The sequence below is a fragment of the Oncorhynchus keta genome, chromosome 10 (assembly GCF_023373465.1).
Source record: "Oncorhynchus keta strain PuntledgeMale-10-30-2019 chromosome 10, Oket_V2, whole genome shotgun sequence".
In the NCBI taxonomy this organism is placed as follows: domain Eukaryota; kingdom Metazoa; phylum Chordata; class Actinopteri; order Salmoniformes; family Salmonidae; genus Oncorhynchus; species Oncorhynchus keta.
In genome coordinates this window covers 82826346-82849340 of record NC_068430.1, presented here as the reverse complement: position 1 = coordinate 82849340, position 22995 = coordinate 82826346, and the positions used below count along the sequence as shown (strand labels likewise).

The window sequence follows — 22995 nt, the reverse complement described above, 5'->3', positions numbered from 1 at the left end:
AAAGAGAGAAGTAGGGGGGGGAGAAGTAGAAAGGGGGGGGCAGCGAGAGAGAGGGAGAAGTAGAGGGGGGAGAACTCAGTTTGAGGGAAAAAAATATATTTATATATATATAATTTGAATCAAGTGCTAACTAAGACCTAGTCAAGTCTGAATCAAGTGATAACTAAGACCTAGTCAAGTCTGAATCAAGTGATAACTAAGACCTAGTCAAGTCTGAATCAAGTGATAACTAAGACCTAGTCAAGTCTGAATCAAGTGCTAACTAAGACCTAGTCAAGTCTGAATCAAGTTATAACTAAGACCTAGTCAAGTCTGAATCAAGTGATAACTAAGACCTAGTCAAGTCTGAATCAAGTGATAACTAAGACCTAGTCAATCTGAATCAAGTGATAACTAAGACCTAGTCAAGTCTGAATCAAGTGATAACTAATAAATAGTCAAGTCTGAATCAAGTGATAACTAAGACCTAGTCAAGTCTGAATCAAGTGATAACTAAGACCTAGTCAAGTCTGAATCAAGTGATAACTAAGACCTAGTCAAGTCTGAATCAAGTGATAACTAAGACCTAGTCAAGTCTGAATCAAGTGATAACTAAGACCTAGTCAAGTCTGAATCAAGTGATAACTAAGACCTAGTCAAGTCTGGATCAAGTGCTAACTAAGACCTAGTCAAGTCTGAATCAAGTGCTAACTAAGACCTAGTCAAGTCTGAATCAAGTGATAACTAAGACCTAGTCAAGTCTGAATCAAGTGATAACTAAGACCTGGTCAAGTCTGAATCAAGTGATAACTAATAAATAGTCAAGTCTGAATCAAGTGATAACTAAGACCTAGTCAAGTCTGAATCAAGTGATAACTAATAAATAGTCAAGTCTGAATCAAGTGATAACTAAGACCTAGTCAAGTCTGAATCAAGTGATAACTAAGACCTAGTCAAGTCTGAATCAAGTGATAACTAAGACCTAGTCAAGTCTGAATCAAGTGATAACTAAGACCTAGTCAAGTCTGAATCAAGTGCATGCAGGTGCCAGAGCGTGTTTCTGGGAACTTTAAGACATGAATCACATTCTATTCTTCTCACCTCCTGGGGAAACGATCAGATAACAACCTGTTCCTGATACAGTAAGTCTAACGTGGCTGTGGTCAAAAGTAGTGCACTTTGGTGGTCTCACATCTACCCTGTAATTGTATTGACTTAGTTGACATGGAAAATTTGCCGTTTATATTGTCAAAGTAAACATGAGCAATAATACCAACAGTAGTGACAATATGAACAGCAGTATTAATACCTCCTATAACCCCCTACCCTGACCTCAGACATTGACCCCTGTGTGACCCCAGTTTGACCCTTATGTAGCAGATATGAGCCGGGCTCACATTCTCGTGATGAGGTAGCAATGCCTGCAACTTCAAAATCATTGTCACCAAGGGGGAATTTCCTCTTGGACAAACAGTCAGGACGTTGGTTTCTCCCATGGGAGACCAGGGTTCAGATCCTACCTCCCATAACCCTCTACCATAATATTAACAGTAGTATTAATACCTCCCATAACCCTCTACCCTAATATTAATACCTCCCATAACCCTCTACCATAATATTAATACCTCCCATAATCCTCTACCCTAATATTAACACCTCCCATAACCCTCTACCATAATATTAATACCACCTATAACCCTCTACCATAATATTAATACCTCCTATAACCCTCTACCATAATATTAATACCTCCTATAACCCTCTACCCTAATATTAATACCTCCCATAACCCTCTACCATAATATTAATACCTCCTATAACCCTCTACCATAATATTAATACCTCCTATAACCCTCTACCATAATATTAATACCTCCTATAACCCTCTACCATAATATTAATACCTCCTATAACCCTCTACCATAATATTAATACCTCCTATAACCCTCTACCATAATATTAATACCTCCTATAACCCTCTACCATAATATTAATACCTCCCATAACCCTCTACCCTAATATTAATACCTCCCATAACCCTCTACCCTAATATTAATACCTCCCATAACCCTCTACCCTAATATTAATACCTCCCATAACCCTCTACCCTAATATTAATACTTCCCATAACCCTCTACCATAATATTAATAGAAGGATTAATACCTCCTATAACCCTCTACCATAATATTAATAGTATAATTAATACCTCCTATAACCCTCTACCATAATATTAATAGTAGGATTAATACCTCCTATAACCCTCTATCATAATATTAATAGTAGGATTAATACCTCCTATAACCCTCTACCACAATATTAATACCTCCTATAACCCTCTACCACAATATTAATACCTCCCATAACCCTCTACCCTAATATTAATACCTCCCATAACCCTCTACCCTAATATTAATACCTCCCATAACCCTCTACCCTAATATTAATACCTCCCATAACCCTCTACCATAATATTACTACCTCCTATAACCCTCTACCATAATATTAATACCTCCCATAACCCTCAACCATAATATTAATACCTCCCATAACCCTCTACCCTAATATTAACACCTCCCATAACCCTCTACCATAATATTAATACCTCCCATAACCCTCTACCCTAATATTAACACCTCCCATAACCCTCTACCATAATATTAATACCTCCTGTAACCAAAGGTCAAGATGTTGGTTTCTCCCATGGGAGACCAGGGTTCAGATCCCGCCCGTGATACTTCTGTGACCATAGTTTGACCCCTATTTGACCTCTAACCTGAGAGACGGTGATGGCACACTTCTTGGCCAGTTCCTCCTTGGCCTCCTCACTGGGGTAGGGGTTAGACAGGTGGGAGTAGAAGTACTCATTCAGCACCTCAGTAGCCTGCTTGTTGAAGTTACGTCTCTTCCGTCTGACCAGAGAGAGAGAGAGGGAGGTCAGAGAGAGAGAGAGAGAGAGAGGGGAGGTGAGAGAGACACAGAGAGAGGTGAGAGACACAGAGAGAGAGTGAGAGAGAGAGAGGGGAGGTGAGAGAGCGAGAGAGAGAGAGGGGAGGTGAGAAGACACAGAGAGAGGTGAGAGACACAGAGAGAGAGCGAGAGAGAGAGGGGAGGTGAGAAGACACAGAGAGAGGTGAGAGACACAGAGAGAGAGCGAGAGAGAGAGGGGAGGTGAGAGAGACAGAGAGGTCAGAGAGAGAGAGAGGGAGGTGAGAGAGACACAGAGAGGTGAGACAGACGGAGAGAGTGAGAGACAGAGAGAGCGAGAGACACAGAGAGAGAGAGAGAGAGACAGAGAGAGGGGGGGGGTGAGAGAGAGACACACACAAACACACACACACGTCCACGCCGTCTCTCTCCGTCTCTCTCACCTGGCGTCGAGGAATCTGGAGCGCAGGATCATGACGGCTTCACAGGTGCTCTGTTTGAGCTGCATCTGGATGGAGCTGAACTTGCGGTGGATGATCCCCACCATGCGCTCGATCTCCTTGGGAGAGATGGGCCGCGTGCGACTCTGCTCCCTCAGCAGGTTCATCACGTGGTTGGTGAACTCACTGCACGCCTGGGGAGGGAAGAGAGGAGAGGAGAGGAGGAGAGGAGGAGGAGGAGGAGAAGGAGGAGAGGAGAGGAGGAGGAGGGGATGAAGGAAGGAGGAGAGAGGAAGGAGAGGAGGAGGAGGGGGTGAAGGAAGGAGGAGAGGAGGGAGGAGGGGAGGGAGGAGGAGGGGATGAAGGAAGGAGGAGAGGAGGAGGAAGGAGGAGAGGAGGGAGGAAGGAGAGGAGGAGGAAGGAGGAGAGGAGGGAGGAAGGAGAGGAGGAGGAAGGATAGGAGGAGGAGGGAGATGTCATTTTTTTCTGAAGGGGAGGTACTGGTCGTGTCTGAATACCCATCCTGAGTTCTAAATAGTAGTCTGTGAAATATCTTAATGTCAGGAGGTCATCAGGCTTTTCATCTCCTAGAATTCACTGCACATCACTCAGGAAGAGACGGTTCCTTTCATCTAGTAGAATTCACTGCACACCACTCAGGAAGAGACGGTTCCTTTCATCTCCTAGAATTCACTGCACACCACTCAGGAAGAGACGGTTCCTTTCATCTAGTAGAATTCACTGCACACCACTCAGGAAGAGACGGTTCCTTTCATCTAGTAGAATTCACTGCACACCACTCAGGAAGAGACAGTTCCTTTCATCTAGTAGAATTCACTGCACACCACTCAGGAAGAGACAGTTCCTTTCATCTAGTAGAATTCACTGCACACCACTCAGGAAGAGACAGTTCCTTTCATCTAGTAGAATTCACTGCACACCACTCAGGAAGAGAATGATCTTTTCATCTCGTAGAATTCACTGCACACCACTCAGGAAGAGACAGTTCCTTTCATCTAGTAGAATTCACTGCACACCACTCAGGAAGAGAATGATCTTTTCATCTAGTAGAATTCACTGCACACCACTCAGGAAGAGACAGTTCCTTTCATCTAGTAGAATTCACTGCACACCACTCAGGAAGAGACAGTTCCTTTCATCTAGTAGAATTCACTGCACACCACTCAGGAAGAGACAGTTCCTTTCATCTAGTAGAATTCACTGCACACCACTCAGGAAGAGAATGATCTTTTCATCTCGTAGAATTCACTGCACACCACTCAGGAAGAGACAGTTCCTTTCATCTAGTAGAATTCACTGCACACCACTCAGGAAGAGAATGATCTTTTCATCTAGTAGAATTCACTGCACACTACTCAGGAAGAGACGGTTCCTTTCATCTAGTAGAATTCACTGCACACCACTCAGGAAGAGACAGTTCCTTTCATCTAGTAGAATTCACTGCACACCACTCAGGAAGAGAATGATCTTTTCATCTAGTAGAATTCACTGCACACCACTCAGGAAGAGAATGATCTTTTCATCTATTAGAATTCACTGCACACCACTCAGGAAGAGAATGATCTTTTCATCTCCTAGAATTCACTGCACACCACTCAGGAAGAGACGGTTCCTTTCATCTAGTAGAATTCACTGCACACCACTCAGGAAGAGACAGTTCATTTCATCTAGTAGAATTCACTGCACACCACTCAGGAAGAGAATGATCTTTTCATCTCGTAGAATTCACTGCACACCACTCAGGAAGAGACAGTTCCTTTCATCTAGTAGAATTCACTGCACACCACTCAGGAAGAGACAGTTCCTTTCATCTAGTAGAATTCACTGCACACCACTCAGGAAGAGACAGTTCCTTTCATCTAGTAGAATTCACTGCACACCACTCAGGAAGAGACAGTTCCTTTCATCTAGTAGAATTCACTGCACACCACTCAGGAAGAGAATGATCTTTTCATCTAGTAGAATTCACTGCACACCACTCAGGAAGAGAATGATCTTTTCATCTATTAGAATTCACTGCACACCACTCAGGAAGAGAATGATCTTTTCATCTCCTAGAATTCACTGCACACCACTCAGGAAGAGAATGATCTTTTCATCTCCTAGAATTCACTGCACACCACTCAGGAAGAGAATGATCTTTTCATCTCGTAGAATTCACTGCACACCACTCAGGAAGAGAATGATCTTTTCATCTAGTAGAATTCACTGCACACCACTCAGGAAGAGACAGTTCCTTTCATCTAGTAGAATTCACTGCACACCACTCAGGAAGAGAATGATCTTTTCATCTAGTAGAATTCACTGCACACCACTCAGGAAGAGACAGTTCCTTTCATCTAGTAGAATTCACTGCACACCACTCAGGAAGAGACAGTTCCTTTCATCTAGTAGAATTCACTGCACACTACTCAGGAAGAGACAGTTCCTTTCATCTAGTAGAATTCACTGCACACCACTCAGGAAGAGACAGTTCCTTTCATCTAGTAGAATTCACTGCACACCACTCAGGAAGAGACAGTTCCTTTCATCTAGTAGAATTCACTGCACACCACTCAGGAAGAGACAGTTCCTTTCATCTAGTAGAATTCACTGCACACCACTCAGGAAGAGAATGATCTTTTCATCAGTTTGAAAACAGCTGATTATCAGATTAGGGGAGGAGCAACGAATGGCGAGGAACAAGCGTGATTGGATGATGCCTTCTCAGTATGGAGTAGTATGTTGATATTTCAGGATTCCTGCATTCGTTGTCACAAAACAGTATCTTCTAAATGGTATGTAGTACTATTAATACACAGTATGTAGTTTTAGTAAGTAGTAGGCAAGACAGATTTCAGAGACGCCCCCTCCACCCCCCTCCTTCTCTCAGCTGTTTTTGGATAGCGTGTGTTCCCTCCTACCTAGTGTGTGTTCCCTCCTACCAAGTGTGTTCCCTCCTACCTAGTGTGTGTACCCTCCTACCTAGTGTGTGTTCCCTCCTACCTAGTGTGTGTACCCTCCTACCTAGTGTGTGTTCCCTCCTACCTAGTGTGTGTTCCCTCCTACCTAGTGTGTGTTCCCTCCTACCTAGTGTGTTCCCTCCTACCTAGTGTGTGTTCCCTCCTACCTAGTGTGTGTTCCCTCCTACCTAGTGTGTTCCCTCCTACCTAGTGTGTTCCCTCCTACCTAGTGTGTTCCCTCCTACCTAGTGTGTGTTCCCTCCTACCTAGTGTGTGTTCCCTCCTACCTAGTGTGTGTTCCCTCCTACCTAGTGTGTTCCCTCCTACCTAGTGTGTGTTCCCTCCTACCTAGTGTGTGTTCCCTCCTACCTAGTGTGTTCCCTCCTACCTAGTGTGTGTTCCCTCCTACCTAGTGTGTGTTCCCTCCTACCTAGTGTGTGTACCCTCCTACCTAGTGTGTTCCCTCCTACCTAGTGTGTGTTCCCTCCTACCTAGTGTGTGTTCCCTCCTACCTAGTGTGTGTTCCCTCCTACCTAGTGTGTGTTCCCTCCTACCTAGTGTGTTCCCTCCTACCTAGTGTGTGTTCCCTCCTACCTAGTGTGTTCCCTCCTACCTAGTGTGTGTTCCCTCCTACCTAGTGTGTGTTCCCTCCTACCTAGTGTGTGTTCCCTCCTACCTAGTGTGTTCCCTCCTACCTAGTGTGTGTTCCCTCCTACCTAGTGTGTGTTCCCTCCTACCTAGTGTGTGTTCCCTCCTACCTAGTGTGTGTTCCCTCCTACCTAGTGTGTGTTCCCTCCTACCTAGTGTGTGTTCCCTCCTACCTAGTGTGTGTTCCCTCCTACCTAGTGTGTTCCCTCCTACCTAGTGTGTGTTCCCTCCTACCTAGTGTGTGTTCCCTCCTACCTAGTGTGTGTTCCCTCCTACCTAGTGTGTGTTCCCTCCTACCTAGTGTGTTCCCTCCTACCTAGTGTGTGTTCCCTCCTACCTAGTGTGTTCCCTCCTACCTAGTGTGTGTTCCCTCCTACCTAGTGTGTGTACCCTCCTACCTAGTGTGTGTTCCCTCCTACCTAGTGTGTTCCCTCCTACCTAGTGTGTGTACCCTCCTACCTAGTGTGTGTTCCCTCCTACCTAGTGTGTTCCCTCCTCCCTAGTGTGTGTGTTCCCTCCTACCTAGTGTGTGTTCCCTCCTACCTAGTGTGTGTTCCCTCCTACCTAGTGTGTTCCCTCCTACCTAGTGTGTGTTCCCTCCTACCTAGTGTGTGTTCCCTCCTACCTAGTGTGTTCCCTCCTACCTAGTGTGTGTTCCCTCCTACCTAGTGTGTGTTCCCTCCTACCTAGTGTGTTCCCTCCTACCTAGTGTGTGTTCCCTCCTACCTAGTGTGTGTTCCCTCCTACCTAGTGTGTTCCCTCCTACCTAGTGTGTGTTCCCTCCTACCTAGTGTGTGTTCCCTCCTACCTAGTGTGTTCCCTCCTACCTAGTGTGTGTTCCCTCCTACCTAGTGTGTGTTCCCTCCTACCTAGTGTGTGTTCCCTCCTACCTAGTGTGTGTTCCCTCCTACCTAGTGTGTGTTCCCTCCTACCTAGTGTGTTCCCTCCTACCTAGTGTGTTCCCTCCTACCTAGTGTGTGTACCCTCCTACCTAGTGTGTGTTCCCTCCTACCTAGTGTGTGTTCCCTCCTACCTAGTGTGTGTTCCCTCCTACCTAGTGTGTGTTCCCTCCTACCTAGTGTGTGTTCCCTCCTACCTAGTGTGTGTTCCCTCCTACCTAGTGTGTGTTCCCTCCTACCTAGTGTGTGTTCCCTCCTACCTAGTGTGTGTTCCCTCCTACCTAGTGTGTGTTCCCTCCTACCTAGTGTGTGTACCCTCCTACCTAGTGTGTGTTCCCTCCTACCTGAGTGTGTGTACCCTCCTACCTAGTGTGTGACCCTCCTACCTAGTGTGTTCCCTCCTACCTAGTGTGTTCCCTCCTACCTAGTGTGTGTTCCCTCCTACCTAGTGTGTTCCCTCCTACCTAGTGTGTGTTCCCTCCTACCTAGTGTGTGTTCCCTCCTACCTAGTGTGTGTACCCTCCTACCTAGTGTGTTCCCTCCTTCCTAGTGTGTGTTCCCTCCTACCTAGTGTGTGTTCCCTCCTACCAAGTGTGTGTTCCCTCCTACCAAGTGTGTGTACCCTCCTACCTAGTGTGTGTTCCCTCCTACCTAGTGTGTGTTCCCTCCTACCTAGTGTGTGTTCCCTCCTACCTAGTGTGTGTTCCCTCCTACCTAGTGTGTTCCCTCCTACCTAGTGTGTGTTCCCTCCTACCTAGTGTGTTCCCTCCTACCTAGTGTTGTTCCCTCCTACCAAGTGTGTGTACCTCCTACCTAGTTGTGTCCCTCCTACCTAGTGTGTTCCCTCCTACCTAGTGTGTGTTCCCTCCTACCTAGTGTGTGTTCCCTCCTACCTAGTGTGTTCCCTCCTACCTAGTGTGTGTTCCCTCCTACCTAGTGTGTGTTCCCTCCTACCTAGTGTGTGTACCCTCCTACCTAGTGTGTTCCCTCCTACCTAGTGTGTGTTACCCTCCTACCTAGTGTGTGTTCCCTCCTAGGGTTAGTGTGTGTTCCCTCCTACCAAGTGTGTGTACCCTCCTACCTAGTGTGTGTTCCCTCCTCCCTAGTGTGTGTGTCCCTCCTACCTAGTGTGTGTTCCCTCCTACCTAGTGTGTGTTCCCTCCTACCTAGTGTGTTCCCTCCTACCTAGTGTGTGTTCCCTCCTACCTAGTGTGTGTTCCCTCCTACCTAGTGTGTTCCCTCCTACCTAGTGTGTTCCCTCCTACCTAGTGTGTGTACCCTCCTACCTAGTGTGTGTTCCCTCCTACCAAGTGTGTGTTCCCTCCTACCTAGTGTGTGTACCCTCCTACCTAGTGTGTGTTCCCTCCTACCAAGTGTGTGTTCCCTCCACCTAGTGTGTGTTCCCTCCTACCTAGTGTGTTCCCTCCTACCTAGTGTGTGTTCCCTCCTACCAAGTGTGTTCCCTCCTACCTAGTGTGTGTTCCCTCCTACCTAGTGTGTGTACAAGCCCTCCTACCTAGTGTGTTCCCTCCTACCTAGTGTGTGTTCCCTCCTACCTAGTGTGTGTTCCCTCCTACCTAGTGTGTTCCCTCCTACCTAGTGTGTGTACCCTCCTACCTAGGGTTACCCTCCTACCTAGTGTGTTCCCTCCTACCTAGGTGTGTACCCTCCTACCTAGTGTGTACCCTCCTACCTAGTGTGTGTTCCCTCCTACCTAGTGTGTTACCCTCCTACCTAGTGTGTGTTCCCTCCTACCTAGTGTGTGACCCTCCTACCTAGTGTGTTCCCTCCTACCTAGTGTGTGACCCTCCTACCTAGTATGTGTTCCCTCCTACTTAGTGTGTGTTCCCTCCTACCTAGTGTGTGTTCCCTCCTACCTAGTGTGTTCCCTCCCACCTAGTGTGTGTTCCCTCCTACCTAGTGTGTGTTCCCTCCTACCTAGTGTGTGTTCCCTCCTACCTAGTGTGTTCCCTCCTACCTAGTGTGTTCCCTCCTACCTAGTGTGTGTTCTCCTACCTAGTGTGTGTTCCCTCCTACCTAGTGTGTTCCCTCCTACCTAGTGTGTTCCCTCCTACCTAGTGTGTGTTCCCTCCTACCTAGTGTGTGTTCCCTCCTACCTAGTGTGTGTTCCCTCCTACCTAGTGTGTGTTCCCTCCTACCTAGTGTGTTCCCTCCTACCTAGTGTGTGTCCCTCCTACCTAGTGTGTGTTCCCTCCTACCTAGTGTGTGTACCCTCCTACCTAGTGTGTTCCCTCCTACCTAGTGTGTGTACCCTCCTACCTAGTGTGTGTTCCCTCCTACCTAGTGTGTTCCCTCCTACCTAGTGTGTGTTCCCTCCTACCTAGTGTGTGTTCCCTCCTACCTAGTGTGTGTTCCCTCCTACCTAGTGTGTTCCCTCCTACCTAGTGTGTGTTCCCTCCTACCTAGTGTGTGTACCCTCCTACCTAGTGTGTGTTCCCTCCTACCTAGTGTGTGTACCCTCCTACCTAGTGTGTTCCCTCCTACCTAGTGTGTGTTCCCTCCTACCTAGTGTGTGTTCCCTCCTACCTAGTGTGTTCCCTCCTACCTAGTGTGTTCCCTCCTACCTAGTGTGTGTACCCTCCTACCTAGTGTGTGTTCCCTCCTACCTAGTGTGTGTACCCTCCTACCTAGTGTGTGTTCCCTCCTACCTAGTGTGTGTTCCCTCCTACCTAGTGTGTTCCCTCCTACCTAGTGTGTTCCCTCCTACCTAGTGTGTTCCCTCCTACCTAGTGTGTGTTCCCTCCTACCTAGTGTGTGTTCCCTCCTACCTAGTGTGTTCCCTCCTACCTAGTGTGTTCCCTCCTACCTAGTGTGTGTTCCCTCCTACCTAGTGTGTGTTCCCTCCTACCTAGTGTGTGTTCCCTCCTACCTAGTGTGTGTTCCCTCCTACCTAGTGTGTTCCCTCCTACCTAGTGTGTGTTCCCTCCTACCTAGTGTGTGTACCCTCCTACCTAGTGTGTGTACCCTCCTACCTAGTGTGTTCCCTCCTACCTAGTGTGTGTACCCTCCTACCTAGTGTGTGTTCCCTCCTACCTAGTGTGTTCCCTCCTCCCTAGTGTGTGTTCCCTCCTACCTAGTGTGTGTTCCCTCCTACCTAGTGTGTGTTCCCTCCTACCTAGTGTGTTCCCTCCTACCTAGTGTGTGTTCCCTCCTACCTAGTGTGTGTACCCTCCTACCTAGTGTGTTCCCTCCTACCTAGTGTGTGTACCCTCCTACCTAGTGTGTTCCCTCCTACCTAGTGTGTGTTCCCTCCTACCTAGTGTGTGTTCCCTCCTACCTAGTGTGTTCCCTCCTACCTAGTGTGTTCCCTCCTACCTAGTGTGTGTACCCTCCTACCTAGTGTGTGTTCCCTCCTACCTAGTGTGTTCCCTCCTACCTAGTGTGTGTTCCCTCCTACCTAGTGTGTGTACCCTCCTACCTAGTGTGTGTTCCCTCCTACCTAGTGTGTGTTCCCTCCTACCTAGTGTGTGTTCCCTCCTACCTAGTGTGTTCCCTCCTACCTAGTGTGTGTCCTCCCTCCTACCTAGTGTGTGTTCCCTCCTACCTAGTGTGTTCCCCCTCCTACCTAGTGTGTGTCCCTCCTACCTAGTGTGTGTTCCCTCCTACCTAGTGTGTTCCCTCCTACCTAGTGTGTTCCCTCCTACCTAGTGTGTGTACCCTCCTACCTAGTGTGTGTTCCCTCCTACCTAGTGTGTTCCCTCCTACCTAGTGTGTTCCCTCCTACCTAGTGTGTTCCCTCCTACCTAGTGTGTGTTCCCTCCTACCTAGTGTGTTCCCTCCTACCTAGTGTGTGTTCCCTCCTACCAAGTGTGTGTTCCCTCCTACCTAGTGTGTGTTCCCTCCTACCTAGTGTGTGTTCCCTCCTACCTAATTGTGTTCCCTCCTACCTAGTGTGTTCCCTCCTACCTAGTGTGTGTTCCCTCCTACCTAGTGTGTGTTCCCTCCTACCTAGTGTGTGTTCCCTCCTACCTGTTCATATTTCTCCAGTTCAGAGTGGTATATTCCTCTGATCTGAGTCAGCTTGGCCCTGTAGTCTGAGTGTTCTATACTGCCGTCGTTAGGGGACCCGCCTGCGGCCGCCGCCGCCACAGCCGCTGCCGCCGCCGAGGCCCCGCCCTTCTCTGGGCCGGACACGCCCTCTGCCAGCAACATGTTGTCCAATCGCATGATCTGAGGATCTGGTGGATCCTCATCCTGGATGCCACGGATACTGAGGACTGGAGAGGAGAGAGAGAGACAAGCACAAGGGTTAGAAAGACGAATAGAGAGAGACAAGCACAAGGGTTAGAAAGATGAATAGAGAGAGAGACAAGCACAAGGGTTAGAATGATGAATAGAGAGAGAGAGAGACAAGCACAAGGGTTAGAATGATGAATAGAGAGAGAGATGGAGAGAGAGAGACAAGCACAAGGGTTAGAAAGATAAATAGAGAGGGACAAGCATAAGGGTTAGAAAGATGAATAGAGAGAGACAAGCACAAGGGTTAGAATGACAAATAGAGAGAGAGACAAGCACAAGGGTTAGAAAGATGAATAGAGAGAGAGAGACAAGCACATGGGTTAGAAAGATGAATAGAGAGAGAGAGACAAGCACAAGGGTTAGAAAGATGAATAGAGAGAGAGATGGAGAGACAAGCACAAGGGTTAGAAAGACGAATAGAGAGAGAGAGACAAGCACAAGGGTTAGAAAGATGAATAGAGAGAGAGACAAGCACAAGGGTTAGAAAGATGAATAGAGAGAGAGATGGAGAGACAAGCACAAGGGTTAGAAAGACGAATAGAGAGAGAGAGACAAGCACAAGGGTTAGAAAGATGAATAGAGAGAGAGACAAGCACAAGGGTTAGAAAGATGAATAGAGAGAGAGAGACAAGCACAAGGGTTAGAAAGATGAATAGAGAGAGAGACAAGCACAAGGGTTAGAATGATGAATAGAGAGAGAGAGAGAGAGAGAGACAAGCACAAGGGTTAGAAAGACAAATAGAGAGAGAGACAAGCACAAGGGTTAGAAAGATGAATAGAGAGAGAGAGACAAGCACATGGGTTAGAAAGATGAATAGAGAGAGAGATGGAGAGACAAGCACAAGGGTTAGAAAGACGAATAGAGAGAGAGAGACAAGCACAAGGGTTAGAAAGATGAATAGAGAGAGAGACAAGCACAAGGGTTAGAAAGATGAATAGAGAGAGAGAGACAAGCACAAGGGTTAGAAAGATGAATAGAGAGAGAGACAAGCACAAGGGTTAGAATGATGAATAGAGAGAGAGAGAGAGAGACAAGCACAAGGGTTAGAATGATGAATAGAGAGAGAGATGGAGAGAGAGAGACAAGCACAAGGGTTAGAAAGATAAATAGAGAGGGACAAGCATAAGGGTTAGAAAGATGAATAGAGAGAGACAAGCACAAGGGTTAGAATGATGAATAGAGAGAGAGAGAGAGACAAGCACAAGGGTTAGAAAGACAAATAGAGAGAGAGACAAGCACAAGGGTTAGAAAGATGAATAGAGAGAGAGAGACAAGCACATGGGTTAGAAAGATGAATAGAGAGAGAGATGGAGAGACAAGCACAAGGGTTAGAAAGATGAATAGAGAGAGAGACAAGCACAAGGGTTAGAAAGATGAATAGAGAGAGAGAGACACGCACAAGGGTTAGAAAGATGAATAGAGAGAGAGCGAGGGAGGGAGAAAAAGGATGATTAGAGAGATGAACGTGGGGGAGAGAGATGAACAGAGAGAGATGAACAGAGAGGTGAGGGAGAGAGTAGAAATAGACAGAGGGAGAGAGCACATTTCTTCAGTGAAAACAATGTACTGAGCAAATGTTGAATTGGCTTTTTACCAAATTACTGTACGACAGACCACGTATTCACCCTGCACACTAGACGTCGACCGATTAATATCTTTATTTAACCAGGCAAGTCAGTTAAGAACACATTCTTATTTTCAATGACGACCTAGGAACAGTGGGTTTAACTGCCTCGTTCAGGGGCAGAACGACAGATTTTCACCTTGTCAGCTCAGGAGATTCAATCTTGCAACCTTACAGTTAACTAGTCCAACGCTCTAACCACCTGCCTCTCATTGCACTGTTATGCGAATGCAGTAAGCCAAGGTAAGTTGCTCGCTAGCATTAAACTTATCCCATAAAAAACAATCAATCAATCAATCATAATCACTAGTTAACTACACATGGGTGATGATATTACTAGTTTATCTAGCGTGTCCTGCGTTGCATATAATCGATGCGGTGCGTATCGTTGCTCCAATGTGTACCTAACCATGAACATCAATGCCTTTCTTAAAATCAATACACAGAAGTATATATTTTTAAATCTGCATATTTAGCTAAAAGAAATCCAGGTTAGCAGGCAATATTAACCAGGTGAAATTGTGTCACTTCTCTTGCGTTCATTGCACGCAGAGTCAAGGTATATGCAACAAGTTTGGGCCTCCTAATTTGCCAGAATTGTACGTAATTATGACATAACATTGAAGGTTATGCAATGTAACAGGAATATTTAGACTTAAGGATGCCACCCGTTAGATAAAATACGGAACGGTTCCGTATTTCACTGAAAGAATAAACGTCTTGTTTTCGAGATGATAGTTTCCTGATTCGACCATATTAATGACCAAAAGCTCGTATTTCTGTGTGTTATGTTATAACTAAGTCTATGGTTTGATAGAGCAGTCTGACTGAGCGGTGGTAACTAGCAGCAGGCTCGTAAGCATTCATTCAAACAGCACTTTCATGCGTTTTGCCAGCAGCTCGCTTCGTTGTGCGTCAAGCATTGCGCTGTTTATGACTTCAAGCCTATCAACTACTGAGATTAGGCTGGTGTAACCGATGTGAAATGGCTAGCTAGTTAGCGGGGGGGGCGCGCTAATAACGTTTCAAACGTCCCTCGCTCTAAAACTTGGAGTAGTTATTCCCCTTGCTCTCCTCAGTATTGTTGTAATTGTCATTATTACAAATACATTTTTAAAAAATCGTCTGATTAATTTGTTCCTCCAATAATCGGTATCGGCGTTGAAAAATCACAATGGGTCGACCTCTACTGAACCCTAATTGACAAACAAAACAAAGGCAAAGTCTTCTCATGCATTGTTGATTTCCAAAAAGCTTTTGACTCAATTTGTCACGAGGGTCACCAGGGTCACCAGGGTCTGCTGTACTGATGGCAAGTGGTGTTGGGGGGGAAAACATACAACATAATATCAATGTACATCAACAACAAGTGTGCAGCTTGAGCCCCGCCCTCTTCAACATATATATCAATGAATTGGTGAAGGCACTCTAATCTGAAGTCAAACGTGTCTCCTGTTTGGTGATCTGGTGCTTCTGTCCCCAAACAAGGAGGGCCTACAGCAGCACCTAGATCTTCTGCACAGATTCTGTCAGACCTGGGCCCTGACAGTAAATCTCAGTAAGACAAAAATAATAGTGTTCCAAAAAAGATCCAGTTGCCAGGACCACAAATATAAATTCCACCTAGACAACGTTGCCCTAGAGCACAGAGAAAACTATACATACCTCGGCCTAAACATCAGCGCCACAGGTAACTTCCACAAAGCTGTGAATGATCTGATATACAAGACAAGATGGGCCTTCTACACCATCAAAAGGAACATTACTTTTTTTTACTTGAATCAGTTATAGAACCCATTGCCCTTCATGGTTGTGAGGTCTGGGGTCCGTTCACCAACCAACAATTCACTAAATTGATACTCTGCAGACAGACAGACAGACAGTTGTAGTCCCAGCTGTGACCAGCAGAGTGCACCCTTCCCCTGTTTCTAGCCCACTAGTGAGCAGACATAAGGCCCACTATAGCAGCCAGTGTTGTTGCCTCCTCCATGCTCTTACATTCAGGCCCCATAACCAGTTACCAGGCTGGAAACTAATTAAGACAACTGATTGTGGGCTGATTCACCTGGTCAAGGGCTTGATCTAGCTCACCTGGTTCACCTGGTCAAGGGCTTGAACTAGCCCACCTGGTTCACCTGGTCAAGGGCTTGAACTAGCTCACCTGGTTCACCTGGTCAAGGGCTTGATCTAGCTCACCTGGTTCACCTGGTCATGGGCTTTAACTAGCTCACCTGGTTCACCTGGTCAAGGGCTTGATCTAGCTCACCTGGTTCACCTGGTCATGGGCTTTAACTAGCTCACCTGGTTCACCTGGTCAAGGGCTTGATCTAGCTCACCTGGTTCACCTGGTCATGGGCTTTAACTAGCTCACCTGGTTCACCTGGTCAAGGGCTTGATCTAGCTCACCTGGTTCACCTGGGCATGGGCTTTAACTAGCTCACCTGGTTCACCTGGTCAAGGGCTTGATCTAGCTCACCTGGTTCACCTGGGCATGGGCTTTAACTAGCTCACCTGGTTCACCTGGTCATGGGCTTTAACTAGCTCCCCTGGTTCACCTGGTCATGGGCTTTAACTAGCTCACCTGGTTAATCTAGTCAAGGGTTTATCAGTAGTTAACAAGTTGAATCAGATGTGTTTGCTCTGGAATAGCTACAATACATGGAATGACTGGCGGGCCTCGTGGAGAGGTTTGAGAACCACTCGTCTGATAGGTGTAGTAACGCTGTAGGAGTTAGTGGTCTCTTCGTGTGTCCCAAATGGTACTCTATTCACCCTAGACCCATAAGGTTCTGGTCTGAATGGCTATTCCACGAAGCCCAAAGGGTTCTGGTCTGAATGGTACTCTATTCCACTAGGCCCATAGGGTTCTGGTCTGAATGGTACTCTATTCCACTAGGCCCATAGGGTTCTGGTCAGAATGGTACTCTATTCCACTAGACCCATAGGGTTCTGGTCTGAATGGTACTCTATTCCCCCTTGGTAGATTACATGTGTCTGACTGACTGGTGAATGACCGGTATGCTGTCTAAATATATGTCTGTCTGGTGGTTTAATGTGTCTTACTGATTGGTTCTCAGAAAGGCTTCTGTCAGACTGGTGTATTACTGGTTACTGATTGGTTCTCAGAAAGGCTTCTGTCAGACTGGTGTATTACTGGTTACTGATTGGTTCTCAGAAAGGCTTCTGTCAGACTGGTGTATTACTGGTTACTGATTGGTTCTCAGAAAGGCTTCTGTCAGTCTGGTGTATTACTGGTTACTGATTGGTTCTCAGAAAGGCTTCTGTCAGACTGGTGTATTACTGGTTACTGATTGGTTCTCAGAAAGGCTTCTGTCAGTCTGGACCCGTCAGACATATTTAGACAACTAACCAGTAATACACCAGTCTGACAGGGTACTGGTTAGGGTCCAGTCTGACAGGGTACTGGTTAGGGTCCAGTCTGACAGGGTACTGGTTAGGGTCCAGTCTGACAGGGTACTGGTTAGGGTCCAGACTGACAGGGATCTGGTTAGGGTCCAGTCTGACAGGGTACTGGTTAGGGTCCAGTCTGACAGGGTACTGGTTAGGGTCCAGACTGACAGGGTATTGGTTAGGGTCCAGTCTGACAGGGTACTGGTTAGGGTCCAGACTGACAGGGTACAGGTTAGGGTCCAGACTGACAGGGTACTGGTTAGGGTCCAGACTGACAGGGTACTGGTTAGGGTCCAGACTGACAGAAGCGGTTCTGAGAATCAGTCTTACAGGGTACTGGTTAGGGTCCAGACTGACACTGTACTGGTTGGGGTCCAGACTGACAGGGTACAGGTTAGGGTCCAGACTGACACTGTACTGGTTGGAGTCCAGACTGACAGGGTACAGGTTAGGGTCCAGACTGACAGGGTACTGGTTAGGGTCCAGACTGACAGGGTACTGGTTAGGGTCCAGACAGACACTGTACTGGTTAGGGTCCAGACTGACAGAAGCGGTTCTGAGAATCAGTCTTATAGGGTACTGGTTAGGGTCCAGACTGACACTGTACTGGTTGGGGTCCAGACTGACAGAAGTGGTTCTGAGAATCAGTCTTACAGGGTACTTGTTAGGGTCCAGACTGACAGAAGCGGTTCTGAGAATCAGTCCTACAGGGTACTGGTTAGGGTCCAGACTGACAGAAGCGGTTCTGAGAATCAGTCCTACAGGGTACTGGTTAGGGTCCAGACTGACAGAAGCGGTTCTGAGAATCAGTCCTACAGGGTACTGGTTGGTTCACAGAGAAGTGGTTCACAGTCCAGGGTAACAAAGGAGGACATAGGGTCCAGAAACTCTGAGAATCAGTCCTACAGGGTACTGGTTAGGGTCCAGACTGACAGAAGCGGTTCTGAGTGTGTACAGGGTACTGGTTCACAGAGTGAAACTTAACCATTTCCTTCTTTAGTGTATGTGTGTGTGTGTGTGTGTGTGTGTGTGTGTGTGTGTGTGTGTGTGTGTGTGTGTGTGTGTGTGTGTGTGTGTGTGTGTAAGCCTTTGGTTGTAAGAAGATCAGGTTTAAGTAGCGTCTGTTAGTATTTACTGAAGATTGACACGCACACATTCTGAGAGATGGAGATGAGACAGAGATAGAGCGAGAGACAAAGCGAGAGAGAGAGAGAGAGAGAGAGAGACTTAGCGAGAGACAGAGTGAGAGAGACAGAGAAAGACAGAGAGAGACAGAGCGAGAGAGACAGAGCAAAAGAGAGACAGAGCGAGAGAGCAAGACAGAGAGAGCGAGAGAGACAGAGCGAGAGAGAGCGAGAGAGAGACAGGGCGAGAGAGAGACAGAGCAAGAGAGTGACAGAGCGAGAGAGAGAGACAGACCGAGAGAGAGACAGCGAGAGAAAGAGAGACAGAGCGCGAGAGAGAGACATAGCGCGAGAGAAAGAGCGAGAGAGCGAGACAAAGAGAGCGAGACAGAGAGACAGCGAGAGAGAGAGAGAGAGAGAGAGAGAGAGAGAGAGAGAGAGACAGCGAGAGACAGACAGAGCGAGAGAGAGAGACAGAGCGAGAGAGAGAGAGAGCGAGAGAGAGAGAGAGAGAGCCAGAGAGAGCGAGAGAGACAGAGAGAGCGAGAGAGACAGAGAGAGACAGAGAGAGCGAGACAGAGAGAGACAGAGAGAGCGAGAGAGACAGAGAGAGACAGAGCGAGAGAGACAGAGAGAGCGAGAGAGACAGAGAGAGACAGAGAGAGCGAGACAGAGAGAGACAGAGAGAGCGAGAGAGACAGAGAGAGACAGAGAGAGCGAGACAGAGAGAGACAGAGAGAGCGAGAGAGACAGAGAGAGACAGAGCGAGAGAGACAGAGAGAGCGAGAGAGACAGAGAGAGCGAGACAGAGAGAGACAGAGAGAGACAGAGCGCGAGAGAGAGAGCGAGAGCGAGACAGAGAGAGACAGAGAGAGTAGCAGTGGTTTGTGTGGCTGTTGCTATGGTAGCATTGCCAGCTTTCCCTGGCATCCCCTTACTGCCAAAACAACAGATACGACACACACACTCACACACTCTCTCACTCACACACACACAGAGGCGTTAATTAGGGCGTCTCTTAAGGAGCCACTAAAGACCCTGTGAAAAATGAATGCTCATTTGAGAGGTCATTAATTTGCACAGTTATGCAAATTAGGTGGCAATTACAGCGTAGTTCCCTGGATCAGCTCACATTTATAATCACACAATGAGGGATATGACAGCATCCACATCTGGCAACCGGCCAGTCTACAATACACACACAGAGACACACACAGTCTACAATACACACACACAGTCTACAATACAGACAGACAGACACACACAGTCTACAATACACACAACACACACAGTCTACAATACACACACAGAGACACACACAGTCTACAATACACACACACAGTCTACAATACACACACAGAGACACACACAGTCTACAATACACACACACACACAGTCTACAATACACACACACAGACACACACAGTCTACAATACACACACAGTCTACAATACACACACACACACAGTCTACAATACACACACACAGACACACACAGTCTACAATACACACACAGTCTACAATACAGACAGACAGACAGACAGACAGACAGACAGACAGACAGACAGACAGACAGACGTAAGTACAAGAGCTAACCTCTGCTGGTTGCAGACCCAACCTGGCAATTAACAGCAATCAGCCCAATATGATAAATGACAATACTGTTACTGTAATTGTTTTGGTCTTGGTGCTGAGTTACAGTTACTGTAATTATAGGCCTTAGTGCGGAGTTAGTTACTGTAATTATAGGCCTTAGTGCCGGGTTGGTTACTGTAATTTTATAGGCCTTAGTGCTGAGTTACAGTTACTGTAATTGTATAGGCCTTAGTGCTGAGTTAGTTACTGTAATTGTATAGGTCTTGGTGCTGAGTTACAGTTACTGTAATTATAGGCCTTAGTGCGGAGTTAGTTATTGTAATTATAGGCCTTAGTGCGGAGTTAGTTACTGTAATTGTATAGGTCTTGGTGCTGAGTTAGAGTTACTGTAATTGTATAGGTCTTAGTGCAGAGTTAGTTACTGTAATTGTATAGGTCTTAATGCAGAGTTAGTTACTGTAATTGTATAGGTCTTAATGCTGAGCAATTAACCCACATTTGTCATTTGTCGTTTTTTAAAGAACTAATTGACTGATGTCGGTTCAACTATTTGAATTACAGTCTGTTTTTTGTTTTTTTAAATGCAAACTCAATGAGCAGTTTCTCTAGCGAAAAGAATAAGATGAAGCCCAAACTGTGCGATGTAGCAGGGAGTTGTAGTTTCCGAACAGGCCAATATTCTACATAGTTTAGCGCATAGTAGTGGTTAGAGGCAGGGTAGCCTAGTGGTTAGTGCGTTGGACTAGTAACCGAAAGGTTGCAAGTTCAAACCCCCGAGCTGACAAGGTACAAATCGGTCGTTCTGTCCCTGAACAGGCAGTTAACCCACTATAGGCCGTCATTGAAAATAAGAATGTGTTCTTGACTTGCCTAGTAACCGAAAGGTTAAAAAATAAATAAAATGGGCAGTCACTGCCCTCATGGGACTTTTATCAGCGGTTTCATTCTGTTACAGCATTCAATGTAGAAAATAATTATCAAAACAAAAAAACAACTTCAAAAAGCTCTAATCGCTCAGCACTAGTGGGCCTATATCTGAAACTGGCAACCAAACACAGATACTACTACATCTTTCCCCAACTGAAACTCTGCTGAACCTGGGAACACCCAGGAAATTCAACTGGATCAGGAACTGAAACTCTGCTGAAACTGAGATACACCCAGGAAATTCAACTGGATCAGGAACTGAAACTCTGCTGAAACTGGGAACACCCAGGAAATTCAACTGGATCGGGAACTGAAACTCTGCTGAACCTGGGAATACCCAGGAAATTCAACTGGATCAGGAACTGAAACTCTGCTGAACCTGGTAACACCCAGGAAATTCAACTGGATCAGGAACTGAAACTCTGCTGAACCTGGTAACACCCAGGAAATTCAACTGGATCAGGAACTGAAACTCTGCTGAAACTGGGAACACCCAGGAAATTCAACTGGATCAGGAACTGAAACTCTGCTGAAACTGGTAACACCCAGGAAATTCAACTGGATCAGGAACTGAAACTCTGCTGAAACTGGTAACACCCAGGAAATTCAACTGGATCAGGAACTGAAACTCTGCTGAACCTGGGAACGCCCAGGAAATTCAACTGGATCAGGAACTGAAACTCTGCTGAAACTGGGAACACCCAGGAAATTCAACTGGATCAGGAACTGAAACTCTGCTGAAACTGGTAACACCCAGGAAATTCAACTGGATCAGAAACTGTAGTATCTTTATATCTAATTAGGTACAACATGTCAAACCCCATCCATCCTTTCCCCAACATCCCAAACAATAATCACACTGCTCTTCGCACACAAGTAACAGCAACAAATGTGTGACGTTAAGTGCAAACGACAACCCCAGACAAACACTCACCAGCACACACACACACACAAGGCAGTCAAAGCCATTAGTTTGAGACAGCAAAGCTCTGTTGTATGTATTATACATGTAGCAGCTCATTATTACCGCTGCACTATGATGCATTACAACATCTAAACATGTATTGACAATTACCGTGGCCATCTGCATGACAATTAAACCTTACTCAAAAATGTCAATGGTCACAGCCCTTCCCCACACACCGTTTGACAGATTCACTAGATTACTATATAATCCAACAACTCAATCCAAAGAAACACCTGTACATTAACTCACACACACACACACACACACACGCACGCACGCACGCACGCACGCACACACACACACACACACACACACACACACACACACACACACACACACACACACACACACACACACACACACGCACGCACGCACGCACGCACGCACACACACACACACACACACACACGTTGGTAGTGTGTAACAGCAAGTACGGGGCCTCCCGAGTGGCGCAGTGGTCTAAGGCACTACATCGCAGTTGCTAGCTGTGCCACGAGATCCTGGTTCGAGTCCAGGCTCTGTCGCAGCCGGCCACGACCGGGAGACCCATGGGCCAGGTGTACGGTGTTTCCTTCCGACGACATTGGTGTGGCTGGCTTCCGGGTTAAGTTGGCATTGTGTTAAGAAGCAATGCGGCTTGGCTGGATCGACCCTCGCCTCTCCCGAGTCTGCACTGGAGTTGCAGAGATGAGACAAGACTGTAACTACCAATTGGATTCCATGAAATTGGGGAGACAAAGGAGTTTTTAAAAAAATACTTTAAAAAATGTAAATACATCAGTACCGTAACGTCGGCAGTGATTGGATGTTAGTGTGTAGATGTGCGTTTACAAGGATATGAAATGGCGGTGAGGGTGTGATATGGTTTATCAGGGTGTGTGTGTGTCACATGGCTCAACTTAACAGACAGGAGGATCCCCCACGTTTCTTGGGAGAGCGGAAGTATTAACTGAGATTAGAGTTTACACAGAAATCCCCTCCTCTTATGCCCTGTCACTCGGATCATTCCATCATTCAGTTGATCATAATCCCACTCTGCTAATAACTCAGGTAGAGAAAGAGACGAGAGGAAAGGTCAGAGAGAGAGGGAGGATAGACACTAACAGACGTGTTGCTGAGACAGAGAGAGGGAGGATAGACACTAACAGACATGTTGCTGAGACAGAGAGAGGGAGGATAGACACTAACAGACGTGTTGCTGAGACAGAGAGAGGGAGGATAGACACTAAC

General features: G+C 46.6%; 1 protein-coding gene and 1 long non-coding RNA gene across 6 annotated transcripts in view; both read right to left on the bottom strand.

Moving 5' to 3' along the window:
- LOC127932580 (pre-B-cell leukemia transcription factor 1-like) overlaps positions 1-22995 on the bottom strand; it is a 42477-nt gene that overhangs the window by 8056 nt on the left and 11426 nt on the right. Inside the window, exons 3-5 of the mRNA XM_052528544.1 lie at positions 11846-12093; positions 3349-3539; positions 2754-2889 (exon numbers count right to left, since the gene is read on the bottom strand). Of these exons, the coding sequence (XP_052384504.1) occupies positions 2754-2889; positions 3349-3539; positions 11846-12093 (575 nt within the window). The remainder of the gene's footprint in view (positions 1-2753; positions 2890-3348; positions 3540-11845; positions 12094-22995) is intronic.
- LOC127932581 (uncharacterized) lies at positions 10-1597 on the bottom strand. 5 transcript variants are annotated; one of them, XR_008146026.1, is made up of 4 exons: positions 896-1597; positions 698-763; positions 401-631; positions 10-170 (listed from the first exon to the last, which is right to left on the bottom strand). It is a non-coding gene; the product is annotated as an uncharacterized LOC127932581 (long non-coding RNA). The 5 variants fall into 5 exon arrangements; XR_008146025.1 differs by lacking the exon at positions 698-763 and adding an exon at positions 303-368 and having other exon boundaries at positions 10-236; positions 467-631; XR_008146024.1 differs by having other exon boundaries at positions 401-763.